Raw genomic sequence first — 18,271 nt, forward strand, 5'->3', positions numbered from 1 at the left:
AAATCGAATTGCATTATCGATCAATTGCCAGAATTTCGGATTTCTTTTTTCAACTTATCTTCACCTATAAACGGAATACTACTCCATAAGTAACAGTATAACAGATTGATAATAATTAATGAAAACTGTGCAGACCCGAAGCCAAGAAAAATCAATCAGAACCAAGTTCCTTTCCCATTTTTTTTCTTTCTTTTTCATCACTCAAAGATTACAAATTGAAATTCGTGATTGTCTGCAGAAGCGAAAATCACAGCTTAAACGTTGTAAGAGTTTTGAAAACGCAAGGGCATTGTTACTCATATTTTTCATTCATACTGGATTTAAGAATCTAATCTAACTTTGAATAATAAAAACTGAGGTAATAAATGTCAAACGCATCAAAATACACTACCTCTCTGTGTTAGAATTGAGGCCCGACATGTTTGTGTGCCAACACCAAGTATGATAATCAATCAATAATTAGAACATAATATTTAATGAAGATATAAGCCCGATAACATTATCAATTCATAACTCACAATGATTTCTCAGATTTGGGCTACAAGTAAATGAAGTGCAACACAACGTATTCAAACACAAATCGGTAATCATTTATTCCACGCATTCTTTCTGAATTTTTTGTTGACATTCATTTCCTTCAATGTGTATTTCGTTATTGTTACGAGGTATACGAGTCGAGGGTAAACCGCGTTTCTAATTTCTACTTCACATTTCGCGCTAATTCCTAATTCACTAGGTACGTTTTGGGCCCGTGTTTCGAGAGTGTTTTTCTTCATTCCTTATCAAATTAAATAATTTGATGCATGTAATTCTTTGCGTTCATCGCACATCTTTTTTTATTGCCAAGGCGGACGGCGCGTGTCTGCCCAAGCGGTACACAGTAATAACAATAATATTCAATTTTCCTACCAATATACAAACGACTTTATCATTTTTCATCATTGTCATTAATAATATCATCATTATTATTGGTACAGTTTTCTATGGGTTTTTCTTCTCTCCCTTTCTCTGTTGATGGAAATACCATGGATAAAACAATAATAATAACAATATTAATAATAGTAATAACAACGTAATAGACAATGGATTGTTTGCTATCTTAGGGTAATATAAAACTTTTCTTCTTTCTTTTTTTTTTTTTTTTTTGTATTAGTAAATAAATTAAGTAAACGAATAGTACAGTTCGGTTCAATTAATACAATAATACAAGTTTCGTAGTAATATTAATACACTATCGGATCGGGGAGGGTAGAGGATACTTGGTTTAGGACAGAGGACCTGGGATAGAGGGTGATGTGCATGGCTCAGTCGCTAATCGCTAATGCCATCCACATACATAAGTATTATAGCTACCGTACAAATATAACGACGTCACGCTACGCGCCCGAATTCCTATACCGATAACCCTACGTGTAGTTTAAATCAGGGTTCGTGATTGGCGAGAGGCGGGACGATGGGGAGGGGGCAAGGGGTGGGTGCGAGGCTATCCGCTAGAGTCTCTATACAGCGCGGCGCTACACGCCGTACAAGTTTTGGGAATTTTGGGAGACGAAGGGCGAATCGAAGGGCGGGAGACGGAGGGATGTGAGTGATTGAGTGAGTCTGAGGTAAGAGGATCAGATCCCGTCTAACACTGTCCTCGATACCAGTGAGCATCGCTCTAGCTCTTTCACCTCGTATTAGTATAAAAAAAGTTGTTGTTGTCGCTGGTGCTGTTACTGCTGCTGCTGCTTAGCAGTGGAACTGAAGTATGACAATACGTTACCGGCAACGGCAAGGGCTAGTTTCCGTTTGTAGAACGCTGCATTTGCTGGATTGTCGCCTCACGTTCAGTGCCGTATATTTTTCCAGCTTTTTTTGCCATGTTTCCTAGCAACTCCATTGAACATTTGTGTGCAGACCGAAGTGACAGTGCCCACTCTTTCAATCCTATTTCATCCTGTACGAGTAGAAAAAGAGCAGTAAAAATTTTGATAGCTCATTCTTCTCGATCTTTAACCTGATATCTATTCTATGCTGACTTAACTGAAAGTAGGTAATGTTATAAATTTGAACAGTGTTTCTCTCATTTATTAAATTCACATTGATGATTATTATTCATTATTACTGTTGTGTTCGTATCTAATTACTCTTGGAAAAGCAAAGATTTACTCACGGGATTAGTGAGTACAATTTTCGCATCTCGAGTACGAACTACTATACACTGTTCTCCTTTAACGTGTTGGTAGTCAGCAGCTACTTCTTCCACCTGAAATCATAGAGAAACTTATGTTTTAATTGCTGACTTTGACGCGATAAAACAGACTCATTTGACTATGCGAAGATCGGTGAAAGTAAAGGTGGATTCAGCACATCATCAAGTGACAGAGTTATCTAGCGGTCGCCTAGTTATTGTAAAATGAGGAAAAATCTTAATTGAACTTCATTACCTGATCCAGGAAGACAAGTTCGGGTTTATTAGTCGTCGATTCTGGATGAAGTTCTAATCGGTTTGGATATAATTTAGCATAGCGAGTCTGCCACGCGCTCGCAAAGGGTCCTCCTAATTTTTTTATATACCCGTGCAGTATACAATCCGACTCTGAAAATCACATCGTTCGATTATTTGATGATGAAATTTATACATCGACTGATATGCGTGGCTGTAGAAGGTGAAGAAAATTGAACTAAAAAAAAATTACACATTAAAATCTTACGAACCCTTCTCATCGGTGTCAAACCTCAGCTTCTGTTTTGCTTTACGTTTATTTTCCACCTAGGAAATAAAGTAAAAAGAGAAAGGTATACGTGGAGTAGGGGAAAGTGATATGTTATTTCGTATTAAATTAGTACATCAGAAATCTGCAATTCTATGCATTGCTGCAGACATCTTCACCTCTAAAATGGTAATTGGATGAAAATTTAAAAGGCAATTTGAAATAATGATTTATAAGTAACATTTGAATACCTTGTCAGCTTCATTGTTAATTGTTTCGAAGACAGTTTCTGCTACTTCAGCTTGCCATCTCTCCGATATAACGAGAGGGAAATTTTTGTAAAGATCTTGATCGGCGTCTGTCAACTTGATACCTTTGGTATCCTCTTCGTCGAAAGACCCAATATCAAAAGCATCAGCTGCATTAACTTCCCCTTTCGGTGGTATCAAAGGTGGCGTATACTTTTGAAGATACACTTGCTGCCAGTCGATTCCACTAAAAAATGGATGCTCTTTAAGCTCGTCTGCCCCACCGCCTCGGCACCCGAGCCTCTTGTCGATATCCCTTTGCAGCAAACCTTCTAGAAGCGACTGCAGCTCCCGCGAAAAAGTTTCTGGTAGTTCGACATTCTGAAAATAAGAATTTCGGGTAATCCCCAAGTGAATTTCAACGTTTCAATTGGACACGTAACGTGACGTCACTATTTGCACCAACCATAGTCAGTGTCATGCGGTCGATTTCGTGTTTGTCTTTGGTCTTGTGCTGTCTGAATGGACTGTGACCCTTCAGGAGTTTGTATAACATACAACCGAAGGAAAACCAATCTGCGCTCGAGTCGTACGGGGTTGCTTTCGAAAGTACCTCAGGCGCCATGTAGCCGTGAGTGCCGCTGAAACGTGAAACAGGTAATATGAATTCAAAAACGCTCTTCTGTAACTGAGCGCGCACATATTTAAAATTCTTCGGTAAATTCTACATTGCTAAGCACGGATACTGAGTTCCGACAAGTTTGCGTTTGCAGAAAATCTAGTTAGGATCGTGAAAACTTGAAACTTACACACTGGCGTGGGGTTTTTTCTTAGAAAAATCACAGGCGAGTCCCAGATCGGATATCCTGACGTGACCGTGTTCGTCAAGAAGAATATTGGCTGGTTTAAGGTCTCGATATACGATGTATCTGCGGTGCATGTGTTCCAGACCAAGGATCACTTCAGCTGCGTAAAATTTCATTTCGGGTTCATTGAAAACACCGTGTTGACTAAGGTGATAGTGAAGATCGCCACCATTCATTAAATCCAGTATGAAGCACAATTTGTCCGGCGTGTGAAAGGCGTATGTCATGCAGACTATGAACGGGCAATCGACCTGCAAATTAAATTTCTCACGTTGTTAAAGTTGTCACTGAGCAAAATATCGAATCAGTATCGGCTGGCAAGCCCTTGATAACTGTATTCAGATATGGAAAAATGACTTCAAAAATACTGCAGACTTACTCCAGTACTGACTAGCGAGAGCATTATCCTTTCATTAAGGGCCAATGTTTCTCCCTGCTTCATTTTAATACGCTTTTTATCGAGGCACTTCATTGCGTACATTTTACCAGTGTCCGCCTTTCGGCATCCGTAAACTTCCCCAAATCCCCCCCTCCCGATAATTCGATGTACGCTGAAGTCGTTCATTGTCAGCTGTAAAAAATCCGAGTTAGATGTAGGGTCGCATGCAAGGTGACCGCATGCAGGTGAGGAACAAAGCGAGGCTTTGGGTGAGATAATTAATCGCACAACCGACAGAAATATAAAATCACAGTGGAAAGTGGCAAATGTGAGTAAATAAAATTGTTGAAAAAAAAAAAACACTTTTCTTCTACCTGCTATTTTCCAGCACAGTCATTTACCACAGAGATTTTAATTTTTTTACTTGTGACGATAAAGCCAACGATTTAGGAAGATTATTATATGCAGACCTTGCAAGTAGCTGTCTTTTCGCATCAAATACCTTGCTGCGTTATTTTGCTATTACATCTTATTCAGTTTAAGAAAAAATATAATTTACACACATCAATCAATACACGGTTTTCAAGTGAGTAATAAATTCATCCTTAAATCTGATAGGAATGGCAAGAAATATATACATATATATGCATGAAAATAAATACGAATAATTGTTAATTATTGGTGGAAAATGGGGGGAAGAGACCAAAGACAACGAATGTTTAGTTGTAGGAATGAGCATAATAAAATATATTATATAATATAGAATAGGATTGTTTTATATTCATACCTGGATGTTCAGCTCGAGATTCTTCCATTGGCAGAAACGTGTGTACTTGTCACTGAAAGTTTTCACGTTAGTCCAAACTCGAGTGAATCAGAGTGTGTGTGTGTGTTTGAGGCAATGGCAATTGAAGCATTTAAGCTCGGTTCTATTACTGACAGGCTTACCTCTCCAAAAATTTTTTGAACGGGTCTCCCCTCAGATGGTTGAAGATTTCCTCAATGTACGGCTGAAATATACACAGATTGTAAATAACTTTATGCGATTCGTACAATCAAAGTCGGTGACAAATAAAACTAAGTCCAAAAAAATCGAGTCTTTGCTCAGGCTTTGCTAAAAACAACAAGCAAAGCTCAGAGTAAACGTACACAGAGTGAGAAATGATCTTTCGAATGTACAACTGTTTCCGCCGATATTGCAGGCAAAGACGTAAAAAGAGAACGAATGTTGACCCAACTTTAAGAGACTTTTCTACTTAAACCCGAGAGCACACAATATGAATAACGTTTTCAGCCTTGAACAAATACGTATAGGTATATTTATAATGTATATATCTTACGCACCTCAAATAAATTAACTGGAACCTCGTTCTTCATTAGATATTTCTGTACATGTGCTACCGCATCTTTCGAGTATTCCTGAAACATAAACAATAAATCAAAACATGTTTACACTATCGTGTTAACTCTAGATTAAATCCTGGTGAACGTTATTGCCTCGGAAAACTCTTGTTCACATTTTAAATGAATATAAATCTGGTGGATATCTCGTTATAACCGCCGTTTTCCTCGGCAATAGTTGACAAATTTTGAACTTTTATTTCGTGAAAATTAATATCAATACAATTGTTTCTTGAAAATTTCACAAATTCTTCCTTTTCATGAATTTTGTTTAATTCTTGTCATTACAATAGCAAAAGTATGAAGCGTGAAAAAGAAAACGAAACACTACTTACGTGCGCATGAGCTAATAATTCTTTCATTATGAAATTGTCGTATATTTCCCGAGCAAGTCTTCTCCTCTCTTCCGGACATTCCAACTTCTCATACGCTTTGATCTGAGAAAATACGGTAAAAATTTCATACATACACGTGTCTGCAGTATAGTGACATTATTGAATGTCAATGAATGAATCAGACATCACAACGATGTGGTTTCTCTTAAAAGTATGTCTAGATACATATAGGTCAGTTATTTTATTCAACTAATTATATAGATAAACCGTACAAAAAAGCAGGGTGAGTATTACCCACCTCTTCGTAAAAACTAAGTTGCGGAATTGGTTCCTCCGCTACAGTCTCGCAGAAGTCTTTGAATAAAAGATACCCTGCAAAAACACAAACAAAACAGAACCACCTGCGGTTATCAATTCAATTATTTCATACCTTTGGTCATGCATGCGGAATAAAATTATCCGAGAACTGAAATAAAATTGTTTTACTGACTGCGCACATGTACAACGTACACAACAATACATACCTAACATTTGATTGAATATTTTGTCGAAGTTCACTTCGTTCTTCTTAATAAGATGCTTGTGCGTGACGCTTCTGACACTGAAAAGAGAAACAAAAATATCTCAATGTTTAGATGATGTTATGTAATAAATCGTAAGGCTCTGTAGGTACAGTAATGTTCATTAATACATTGGGCTTCCAGCTAACTTGTTTTCGATCCGAAACAAAATGCGAGTTTCATTCTATACGAATTATGTTACAATGATTGCCAATCTCTCACCCCGTTAGTCATTGTCACATAATTCGTGTAAACCCGAGCTCGCATTTTGTTTCATTGTCAGATCGAAAACAAGTTAGCCGGAAGCCTAAGGCATTAATGAACATTACTGTATGTATAACGTATAACAGCAAATTGTGTGACGAGAAAAAAGTTGGCGATTGTGATGTTTGCGGTAATCACACGAGTTGCAACCGCCAACTTTTGACTCGAGTAACACACGATAGTTTTTATAACAAGTTGATGAAAAGTGGTGGAGCTTTGCGTGTTAGTTTTGCGGGACGCGAATGGTCAATTTCTTCTCCCTAGGGACGAAAGTAATCTCTCAAGGGACAAAAGTGAAGTAATTGTAGACTGCGCATACGCGAACGTATCTTTACAACATTGATATGAAATTGTTCACTTTTATCCCACTGAATCGCTACGCAATGCCCCACTTTTTAAGCACGTGAGATAAAAAATATTATCCGAATTGCATCGCCATCGTTGATTGTTTGTTATTTGTAAAAGAGTGCGAATACGAATATATTGCAAATTTTTCAACGTCGATGAAAAATATCTAAGCCACTGTGTGAAATAGTTTACAGTGCAATGGCAGGTAAATGCGTGTAAGTTGTAAATATAGATATGTGTTATACACGAGTATATTTCAATCGGTACTTGACTATGACGCATTTCGGTCAAGTGGCAAGTTCGCGGCGGCTCTTTATAAGCCTTCAGATAGACCAATTACTTATGTATTGGGTATAGGTATCAGAGTTGAAGATAACGGATCTATTTCAGCTATTTCGACTGTTCCATTATTTTGCTGGAGGGTGTAGAGAGAAGGGAAGAGGAGAAAAGTTTCGTGTATGAAGAGACGAAGAAGAAGATAAACGTAGTAATAAAGATGGGAGGAGAAGAGCGTCATTGCCCGACTGCTCGTCCCTGATTGCATGAGGCCGCCAATATTGTCAGTGGTATAAAAATGCGACGGAGCATGTTGGAAATTGGCAATGTAATTAATATTGATTAACGAGGCTGCAAAGCGCGTATTGTACGATTCTCGTTATCACTGTAAAGTGATAGAACGCAAACCTCTGCCTGTATTATTATTATACCCGATTCTCAATAGCTACGGACCGATGGAATAATTTATTTATCGTTAGTAAAACCGATACGTTCCGGCTTTATTACAGGTATATGTACGTATGTATGTATGTACGTATGTACGTGCCTGTGTTTTGTTAGCGGATCGATTAGTATTCGCTATTATTGTAATACATTATACATTCGAGAGTGCATTTCCACCATCCGTTTTCGACTTCTAAATTACGTGACGTATATTCAATTCTCATATCCTCTTGTGTAATCTGAGTCTCAGAGCAGCATATATATTCTCCTCTGGTATCTTTCTTTTTTACTTCTGTGCGATTTAGTTGTAGAAAATTTTGGAGTAGCGAAGAATCGAGAGCCGGACGTGGCCCAATAGCAGCAGTAGAAGCAGCCGCCAGCAACCGACGATATAAGAGCAATTGAGAAGAAACAGATGTGGCAATAACGAGATAAGTATAACAACGAATCACATTCAATAATACAACATGGCCAAATTGTACAATTACTGCAAAGATTCGTATTCCCGAGGCTCTTATTTCATAATAAGTAATACGTAAAACATTGTTATACGATTAATTCTAACATTTCTCTTCTTCTTTCTTAGAGCTTCAATTCTTCAGAAGCTTATTCGATCAGCTCTTGCATATTTCTCCGAAATGTTTCTCCTATGATTCAACATAAACAGGTTGAGAACCACCGACAATGAGGCACGTGTTTCTCTCATCTATTTCCGTAGCCCCCCCTCGCATCAATGAATTCTTTTTACTTTCAACAAACATGTTATAACCATTCACCGTGAGGTCGGAACGCTTATACGGAACGCATGAAGAACCGACCAGAACGAACCAACGAAAGAAGCTTGTAAAATGGAGGATCGGTCGAAAACTGACACATATATACGTACGTATAATCCATGTCATACAAAGCAGTTATATATACATATGTACCTACTTATACCTAACGTTCGGAGTTTGAATGAAAGACGACAATATTCAAAAGAGAAAAATAAGTTCTTCCTGCCTCAACAGCTGAATAATTGCGGTTGTCTTCATCGTGCACTTTATTTTGTTCTTCTCTTTCCCTCCTTACGTTGCTTCATTCATCGTATTATGTACACGAAAATAAATATAAAGTAAAAATTAATGCATTATAACACGTGTATGGTAAGACCAGATGAGAGAATTGTTACAATCGTCAGATCTAGTATATAATACATATACATATTATTGTTACAGTTGTACACTTCTAAAAATCACTTCATTACATGCAATCATGCGATTATATATACCGCAGAATTTTTTAATTTCGTCGTATATGATCTACGTAAAATCCGCAAGGACGATGACTTTTACTTGTACCTACTAGCCGCGCCTGATTGTTTCGTACAATTAAACTTCTTCCGAATGCGGTTTGGCGCAGTGTATTAGATAAAAAAAGAGACCGTGCAGCATTGTATGTATATACGTATATGACGTAAAGGGAATTCCAAGAATATTGTAGACGTCACAACGGCGCGGCGAAGAAAGATACGGACGATTCAGATTCCGCATAGAATCGGTATAACTCCTATTTTTAAGAGAAAGTATATTAATCAGCAACTGCTATCATATCAATTATCAACGATCGCGGTTTTGCTGATTATAACTGCCACTAAACCGTATAATGCTGCACTTGCCATGAATTTTATTATCCTTGTCAATCGAGTCAGCGCTGCCTGAATACATTTTCTGCCTATATATACCACCTACAGTTTCAAATTCGACATACGAACAAATATTATTCAGCATCTATTTGTCGGTGCAACATCGGTGTAGAAATGAAGGCAGTTCTAGACAACATATCTTACATAACGAGCACCGTAAACGCCAATAATTGTACAGTAAAGACATAAAATTGATCTTTAGGGGATTCCTCTCGCCGTTTCATAGTTGGTTCCCTTACACCGCATAGGCTTAGTCGCAACGTACGCCTGGCCGCAGTAATTCTGATTTTTGATGCGTTGGCAACACTGAATCAGACCGCTGGTAAAATGACTAACCTGAGTTGTTGTTATTATCAGTATTATTTCGCCCTGATCAGTATTAAACATCTCTTTCTATCTGTACTCCATTTTTCAGCCACGTACCTAATGTATACCTACCCGGTATAAAACAAGACATTCTAATTGAGAATCTTGAACACAATGAACTATTAAACGGGACAAAAAATTTAACGCCTTCTAGATTTCAATCACCCCTCAACCCTGTGGCAGTGCCAGAAAAATCTGGAGATCAACCGATAGAGATGCCGGCACGTCCAGGTTGGTGTATTTACATTTTTACAACGCTATTTTGTGTTTTCAGAAAGGACCGAATATCAAGTGCGATCAGTGCGGTGGTGTCTTGTATTAAATAACTCTATGCCAATATCTGGCCCAATTTGGTTTTACGGACTTTCGGCTCCTTGCCTCGTCCTCCGTGATCGAGCCTATATAGCAGACGGCCTAGAATCCCTACAAGACAGAGTCCGGTTACTGCCTTGCACCTTGGCCGCCATTTTCTGATGAACCGAAATTGTGGGAAGTTTTAAACACATTCAAGTAGGTAGAAACATTGATGTTATATGATGGACATATTACAATATTAGCTTGTAATACGTTCATTTATTAACATCAACGTTTCTACTAAAAAAAATTAGCCGCCTCAGAATCACTGCGGTCAAGTGTATACATAAATCGTATATCGTTATAGGTAGGGGGCAGAATTCGAGTGGCACGTGGCCGCCAAGCGACGGCATCATATCCCTCCTCGATCATTGTGTCTGACAATCAGCTAACGCGACGGCGTTATATATACCTATTATAGGTATCCATACCCATGCATTAATATACCAATAACCTATTGTTTGTACATCGTGCGTGTCAAACGGTTCTCGTCTATCCTACTAACACAGGTGTAGTGGTGTTGTAGTAGGATATTACAGGATGACAGGAGGTGCGCAACGTATCATATACGATTCGTCTATCTGGACATGTATGTATGTACACATACATTGGTAGAGGTGTAATACGAAGAGAGAGAGAGGGCCCGGTTATGGTCGTCTTCGCTTTATCACCCCTCTTCACTTCGTCCCTTTTTCCCTTCGTTCCCCGCAGCTCGAGTGACGCAAGTCGGGAGAAGTTCCAGATAGCGTTTTATCTGATTGACTTGCTGGCTGCCCGCCGCAATACCGCAACCTCGCAACCTCGCTCGCTTCCTCCTCTACCTCGCGGCGCGGCGGGCTTCTATTACCGGCAATTATACTGTTCTGCAAGTATGTTATACACGTACATGTATGGAGTATGTCGTTGGGTAGAATCGTAAACTCAATTGGCCATTTTACAAGCAACTGCAGTTATATGTTATATACGGTATCGTATTAAACCCTCCTCTTGCCGCAGCTGCTGCACCCTGGGTGTCTACATCAATGAGAAGTTTCTATACCGATATAAGAGCGTAACAACCCTGCGAAAAATATATCGGGTAAAAGTATGCAACGTATCTGGTATAAATAAATGACATTTCGTATACTTCCAAGTTGCCTTTTCAAATTCAAATAAATCAAATGCATCGAATAAAATCATTGATATATAATACTTTGTACACATAGGTATTAGGCACGATTTCCAGATACGTCAGAGAGGCGTAAACTAGCTAGATCGTATAGAACAACAGCCTCCTCGCTTTTATAGTTACAAAAAAGCGCGCGAGACTGATCGCAATGATTTTCACGTGAGCCTTGAGCGTGACACAAATTGACCATCTTAAAAATATGTAAAATTATACGATCATTGCGTATAGAGTTTCGTAAGATGAACTTGTCTTTATAATACACATGCATGCCGCACTGCATGCATACAATGGGGCACACTTATATTATTGTAACGTATACTTATACACTTACATGTTACTGTATAGATATACATGTATTATATAGTTACAGGTATCTTTTCAAGCGAGTATAAATTTTTATAACGAGACTTGGCATCAAGTTAGCTAGTTTCAAATGAGGAGGAAAAAAAACCTATCGAAGTTAAAGTCAGCGAATAATCAAACATATCATCGCGTTTAATTTTTTGACACGTATAACAACATCACAGCCGTACATATAGACGCGTGTAGTGACGATTGGAAAATCCTCAGGCCACCGACAGCTTTGATTTTGTGGTTTTTAGTAATGTAATAACGTAACATCAGGAATTTAGGGTCATGTATAACATACTTGTACTGCATCGTGTAAAAAATATTTAGCTTATTCTTTTTCTAAGGATATACTGCAGATGTTATCCAGTTTCCGAATTCTTCTGAAAGTTTGGACGCGAACACCAGAAGAAGAAGAAGAAGAAGATGAACAAGAAAACCAATCCGTCCGTCAAATGAAATTTCTCGTCGTAAGTTAAAAACTTAAGTGACAACGAGAGAAGAAGGGAAAGAATGCACATCCATACATATAGTTATACCTATAATACAGGCGGGATACGAAATATCGTTTCCCTTTGCCGTTTCAGTGGGAGTAGAACGATGCGAAACTTGCAACATTTGAGAGATGCACCTGGCGGCGGTGGCGGTTCAGCCTTCCTTCTTTCAATTTCTTTTTCCCTCTTCATTTTTTAAAACTTCGTCTCCCCCGCCTAGTTTCTTTCAACTCCCAACACGAGCATATATACGCGTATGCACACATCTACGTCCCGTACCCCAGAAGATCGATTCTCAGTACTCGGAAAGAAAACCCTGCAGCGTTATATCTATGTATCTATATATGTGTGTATATATACATATTGTATATGCATGTACTCCTATAAGGAGGAAACTCGTCCTCGTAGTCTCTGGAGCCACGAGGTTTTCGCAGGAAACTTTCGACGACGAGGTGAGGCGAGGAGAGAGAAAGAGAGCAACGCTGCAACGTGATCATTACTCGGTCTTCTTACAGCGGCGGTGGTCCTGTGGACGGTTCATACATGATAAACATGGCGCTAAGGGTAGAGGGAGAGGAAATGTCGCGGCCACGTCACGTTACACTTACACCTACACCTGTCTCTGCATCCTTCCGTCTGTACACGTACATCAGTGCATGTGGTGGACTGGACGTTCGTATAAAAGGTGTGTACATAACACAGGTATTATACTGAACCTGACCAAGGAAGGTGTATAAAGAGTAGAGAACCACTGAAACGAATCAACGCGGTCGCGGTTCCCTTGCACAAAGATCCCTCCCTTCTTTCCCTAGTATCATCTCCACTCCTCTTCCCTTCTCTTCTCTTCTACACCTTAAAACTTCACGATGCTTACTTTACTACGCAAACATAAGCTTTTATTCTTAGTCTCTCGCATCAGCATCAGCATCAGCACCACCATCGGCAAGACAAGGTTCGACGTAAAAGCTGCAGAGTATTCTATTTGTCAGTTGTCTTTTTTCTTTTTTTTTTTTTTAAATCTTCTTTAGCGTTATAACCTTATTTTTATTTTTGATTCTTAGTCTCTTCCTCTCGTTCCGTCACGTTTTATCGACTCGCTCACTTTTCTCGCAGGCTGCATCTAGGTGGAGCTTTATTACTGGTCTTGTTTGATTTTCGCACATAAATAATAAAAAATAAAATTTCCTGTAATATTTACTATTATTATTATCGTCATACTTGTATTGTTACCATAATTTCTTTCCAACAATAATAACACAGTATATTTGTTATAAAGTCGAATCGATTTTTCTTTCGCTCCGTTGGAAACAAAAATACAACGAAAGTATCATTCGAACGTTATCCAACACAGTTGTTATTGTTACAGGTATACTATAATGGAGGAATTGTATAAAATCGTGTACTGTTACTCGTTTCGTGTATACATTACATGATTCGTACTGCAATACGAGTCGTCACAGCGTGTTATTCTCTCATTAATTCTTATTATATTTCCCCCCCCCCCCCCCCTCACCCCTATTCTTATCTTCATTCTTCCCCGTGGTAGTCGAAAGCCACATGTCACAGGATACATGGGAGGAAATAAATTTGAATCGAAAAGGTTTTCATAATTTGAATGCTCAGCGTCTGTATGCGAGCAAAATCGTCGCGTCAATTGACTTTGTAATAATTTTGATTCCCAAAACTCTTTTATTTTCATATCGTTATAGGTGTTGTATGCATAATAACGTGCGTACGATACGGTGAATCGTAAACGAATAAACCGTCGGACGTGTATCGCGGTACAGAGACGACCGAAATTCTATTTCAGTACCCGATCTCTGGACATTGAGTAAATTACTACCAATTAGCGTCATCGTTTACCGTAAGAGCCGGCCGTTTCGCGTTCACTACCCTTCTGCCATTTCTGCAGATTTCGAGTATTCTACATCGCCGCCTGAGCGTTTTGAAAAATTTTTGTTTTGAAATCCTGTGTATAAAAAAAAAAAAAAAAAAGAAAAACACGTTGCATATCAGAGTAAAAATTTGAATAAGAGCTTACACGGGAGGTAAGTATGTATACAAAAACATATACGCATACTGTATAAAAAAAAAAAGGAAAAACGAGAAAAACCAACAGCCAAATTATATCGGACTAGTTCACGTCCAGCATGGGTTTATGTGTATAGCATTACTATCTAGCAGAGCAGCACGAAACGGCGGAGTTAATGGCATTCAACTAATTAACGAGAGGAAGAAAAAAGAACAACAGTACTAGCCAACGTCCTAATTAGATTCTGACTACAGGGAGAAGAGAATTTTCCTAACAACCCCGACGAGGCAGGCAACGTTTCGGGTAACGAGGGGAGCGGACAAGTTTTTAAGGATTCCTAAACCACTGTCTCGCTCTTTCTCCTCGTCAGTGCCAGTGAAACCGGATCTGTGTAATAATATTATATTTCAAAGACAGATATATAATATTTATACTTCGGATGTGACTTTCGGTTGATCAAGTCCTTCTTCTACCAGACTATACTCGGTGTAGTGATTTTCTTCCCTTATTTTACCCCAATTCGTCATGTTGCGAATCGAATTGTAGAAAAAAGGTATAATCGCTTCATTTAACCATGTGCGAAACATAAAACGAGTAGAAATGTTGAAAAATAAACTAAACTACCGTGTTTAAATAATTACGACATCAGACACCACGCTGGCATTATTATTACCTGCATTGTCGTCGTTTAAATGGCAATTGCCATGGTAGTAAAATTAGGGATTGAAAACGAACCGCCAGCTAAGCGTGCGTGTTGATGCATCATGTATATCTACACACCTAGAGACGCGTACGTACGATGAACGTGTTACATTGTAAATATATGCAAATGTATTTATAACTCGGCACTATTTTCTACATCATCGTATTGTGAAACACGGTGTGATTTTTCTGTAAATCTGTTTAACCGTAAAGCGGCGCAATTCGTTATACCTTTTAGTCGCGCCGACGATTCACAGATTCCTTATAGCTTTAGTTTGAAAACATGCTCGTTCGTTCGGTTGTTGGTCTGTCCTTGAATTTTTGCCAAATTTTCATTAAGTCACGTGCACAATGTGCGTAAGTAAAGCGTAAACGATGAAAATGAAGTTTGTGGATGATTTTTTCAACGAAAAATAATAGCGTCTCATCATCTTGCCATTTGATTGTTAGTAAAATTTTCTTTTTCTTTGTATAGTTTTATAATTCACCAAGTAAAACTACATATTTTCCTTCAATAATTTCACATAATATTATATGAAAGAAGAAGAAAAAAGAAATGAGGACATGCAGCGCGTCTTATACCGAAGTTGCCTGATACGCGACCGCTCGCGACTTTTTTTATAGCTATGTTTTCGTTGAACTTGCTAGTGTTGCCCGCAACCAGCCAGCTTATAGCTGCTTATAGCTTTAAGAGCATGTAGCAGTCCTACCTTTACCGACCGAGCAAACTCACTCTTTTTCTTCGTATATTAAATAAACAAATGGACGGAGAGGGTTCAAATTTCGACTGTGGATCGCACTTACGTGGCAAATTATAGGAAAATTACTCATAATCCGAAAATGGTTACAAAAATTTGTGGCTTTTTGAGACCTGTCATTATTCCCACGCTTCGCGCATTTCAAAGGCCAAAAAGTGTACAGCTGAGATACTTTCTACCATTTCGAAAAGAATGAGGTGTAAAATGAACCGTTAGACGAGAATTAGGAATTACAATAATTTCGTAAATAAATGATGCTCTCACGATCAGCTGAGCGCACGGCCTAGCGTTCCTTGGTTAGCGTGGTGCAGTATTTATTTAATACGTGAAGAAAAAGGGTGAGTTTGCTCGGTCGGCAAAGGTGGGGCTGTTACATGCTCTTAAGTCTCCTGTTGTATTTCGTGCGATTTCTAATCTCAGCAGGATGCGTGAACATATTATCACGAATGTGATGTGGTCAAGTCGAGATACGCACACTACGACCGTAAGACAAAAACCACGTTTACGTACATTGGTAATGACGCATTTGCCTAAACCGGATAGGGGAAAAACATTGTACAATAATAATAGCTTTGCATTATAAGGAAAGACAAAGAGAGAAGACAAATGATTTAATTTTAACGAAAACGATAAACGAATACAAATTGTAGGTATATTTTACCTATATTTTGTCTAAATATTTTACGCACGGTAGAATGAAAAACGTGAAATTGTCTAACGATTATTATTCCCCGTCGCTTTTTCTCTCACATCCCATCCTTCAATCGTACATATCGTCATTGATATTCCATCCGCGTCACGTAATACGTCGATTAATTAAAAAGAAGTGGGGGGAACAATCTGAGGCAAGGGTGATACGACGATACACTCGCCCCGACCTTCATCACCTGTTAATCGTGTTGCGTGTATCGTCGAGGCAGATCAAAGCCGTAGGTTTGAATAGCGAGCGCGTCGTAAATACAAGTGAGTGGAAGGCCTTAATGCGTGCATGCAATTCATTCACGCGAGAGCGTTTCTTTCGCCCCCATCTGCAACGACACGGCGTTATTTGTTTGTAAACAATACCATTGTGCGCTTTTGCATCTCTTATGATAAATCATTTTATTCATCGTCACTTTCACCAAAGCCAGGCGCGTCCGGCTCCTCTGTCGAAAAGTGGGCGATCTCCGAAATCTTTCGGGTGAAAGAGTAGGAGGTGGCGACGAGGGGAGGAGAGGAGGCAGGAAGCGGAAACGGGAACGTCCCGCGGACAAGAAAGTCGATATACACACATAACCTGGTGAAAAATAATACTAAATGAAAACAAAAGAAGGTTGAAGGGGATCTGTAAATTCGGGAGTATGTACCTAGGGTCCGGCAGGACGATTTTCTTGCTCGCCCTCGCCGCGGGGGTGCATTTGCTCTTCTCCATCGCCATCAGGTAGCTCACATCGGCGAGAACCGCCTCGAGGTCCGCCATTTTGATTGATTCGGGTGTTGTTTTGTTTTTTATTTTTCGTTTTTCTTTTGTTTCTCCCCCCCCCTTTTTTCCGTCGTTTGTTCGGATGCTAGTGTCTCAGAGCTCGAGCTACCAGTCGAGTCAACCTGAACCTGCCACGGACGGACGGACGAACGCTGCTGTTGCAGCGACGGAACGGAGACGGCAAGCAGGGCGACGTCGACGAAGACGAATGCACACAACACACTTTTACTTGGGTTTCTTACGCTGCACGCCGTCCTCGAGTATCCGGAGCTGCTGCACCTCCCACGATCCGAGTCACTGGCTCTCTTTATCCTACAACATAATATCTACTCTCGTCACCTCCTCACACCACATCTATCGCCCCGACGACACAGGCATCGCAGCAACGCACGTATCACACACTCCGTACGTACCGTACACGTATGTACGTACGGGTCCCTGAAAATAGTTCTACTCGACACACTCACACCCGTATCACTTTCTTCGATCCCCGATCTATGCAGGCACCTAGTCTTCGAAACGTTCGTTCATTCGGCTTGGTGCGATTTGTCCGTCCCGCCCGGGAGCCGAGACGATTTCGATGGAAAGGACCGCCAAACTTCAGCTCACTCAATCCCCTTCGGGTTTATTTACCCGGGCAGTACCGAACTCAGGGCTACGCGGCTACGAGGCTCACTCGCGTCTTCTTCGCTACGTATATCATTTTACACACGAGGGTACCGGGGAATCGGGGTTATCCCTGGCTAAGGCGACGTTATCATTGCGAAACTGACGTCTACGCGGTCCCACGCACCAATCTGGCACGGTAAAACTCACTCAGCACTGATTTACCGTGTCTCCGTCTCCCAAACTTCGCGATTTTCCTCTCTTCGCTGACAGTCAGCGGCCAGTCACAGCCACCAAGTTCGACTCTCCACTGTCTTTGGCTCTTGCCTCGCTCGGCGATACCCTCTGCCCTGATTGGCCGATTCAATCACCTCTGTATAACGCGGTCGCGCGTCTCTGCCTGACATCGAACGATTGCCAACAACCGCTGCGGGCGTCATCCTGTGACGGTGAAATGCATCTTCCAGGAGCCATTTCGCT

At 39.9% G+C, this 18,271-nt stretch overlaps 1 protein-coding gene across 2 annotated transcripts; it reads right to left on the minus strand.

The window, feature by feature from the left end:
• Positions 1-809: 809 nt before the first annotated feature.
• Positions 810-18,090, minus strand: LOC107221284 (G protein-coupled receptor kinase 1). Of its 2 annotated transcripts, XM_015660222.2 has the most exons (16): positions 17,653-18,090; positions 17,070-17,497; positions 6,450-6,526; positions 6,224-6,297; positions 5,926-6,027; positions 5,534-5,608; positions 5,138-5,199; positions 4,977-5,028; positions 4,190-4,381; positions 3,754-4,061; positions 3,411-3,585; positions 2,948-3,325; positions 2,701-2,755; positions 2,430-2,581; positions 2,156-2,248; positions 810-1,939 (listed from the first exon to the last, which is right to left on the minus strand). In XM_015660222.2, exons 2-16 carry the CDS (start codon positions 17,180-17,182, stop codon positions 1,781-1,783), a joined length of 2,067 nt encoding a protein of 688 aa, XP_015515708.1. In that variant the 5' UTR covers positions 17,183-17,497; positions 17,653-18,090; the 3' UTR covers positions 810-1,780. The 2 variants fall into 2 exon arrangements, with proteins under 2 accessions (XP_015515708.1, XP_015515707.1); XM_015660221.2 differs by having other exon boundaries at positions 17,070-18,090.
• Positions 18,091-18,271: the final 181 nt, after the last annotated feature.

This window comes from Neodiprion lecontei, chromosome 5 (genome assembly GCF_021901455.1).
Source record: "Neodiprion lecontei isolate iyNeoLeco1 chromosome 5, iyNeoLeco1.1, whole genome shotgun sequence".
In the NCBI taxonomy this organism is placed as follows: domain Eukaryota; kingdom Metazoa; phylum Arthropoda; class Insecta; order Hymenoptera; family Diprionidae; genus Neodiprion; species Neodiprion lecontei.

Bases quoted from the DNA above. Each gene is read 5' to 3' on its own strand.
- LOC107221284 (XM_015660222.2), bottom strand. From the start codon at position 17,182: ATGGCGGACCTCGAGGCGGTTCTCGCCGATGTGAGCTACCTGATGGCG. The intron at 5,029-5,137 runs GTAAGCCTGTCA...GAAAACTTTCAG, and splicing joins TTCAAAAAATTTTTGGAGAG to TGACAAGTACACACGTTTCT. The intron at 2,249-2,429 runs GTAATGAAGTTC...CTATGATTTCAG, and splicing joins AACTTGTCTTCCTGGATCAG to GTGGAAGAAGTAGCTGCTGA.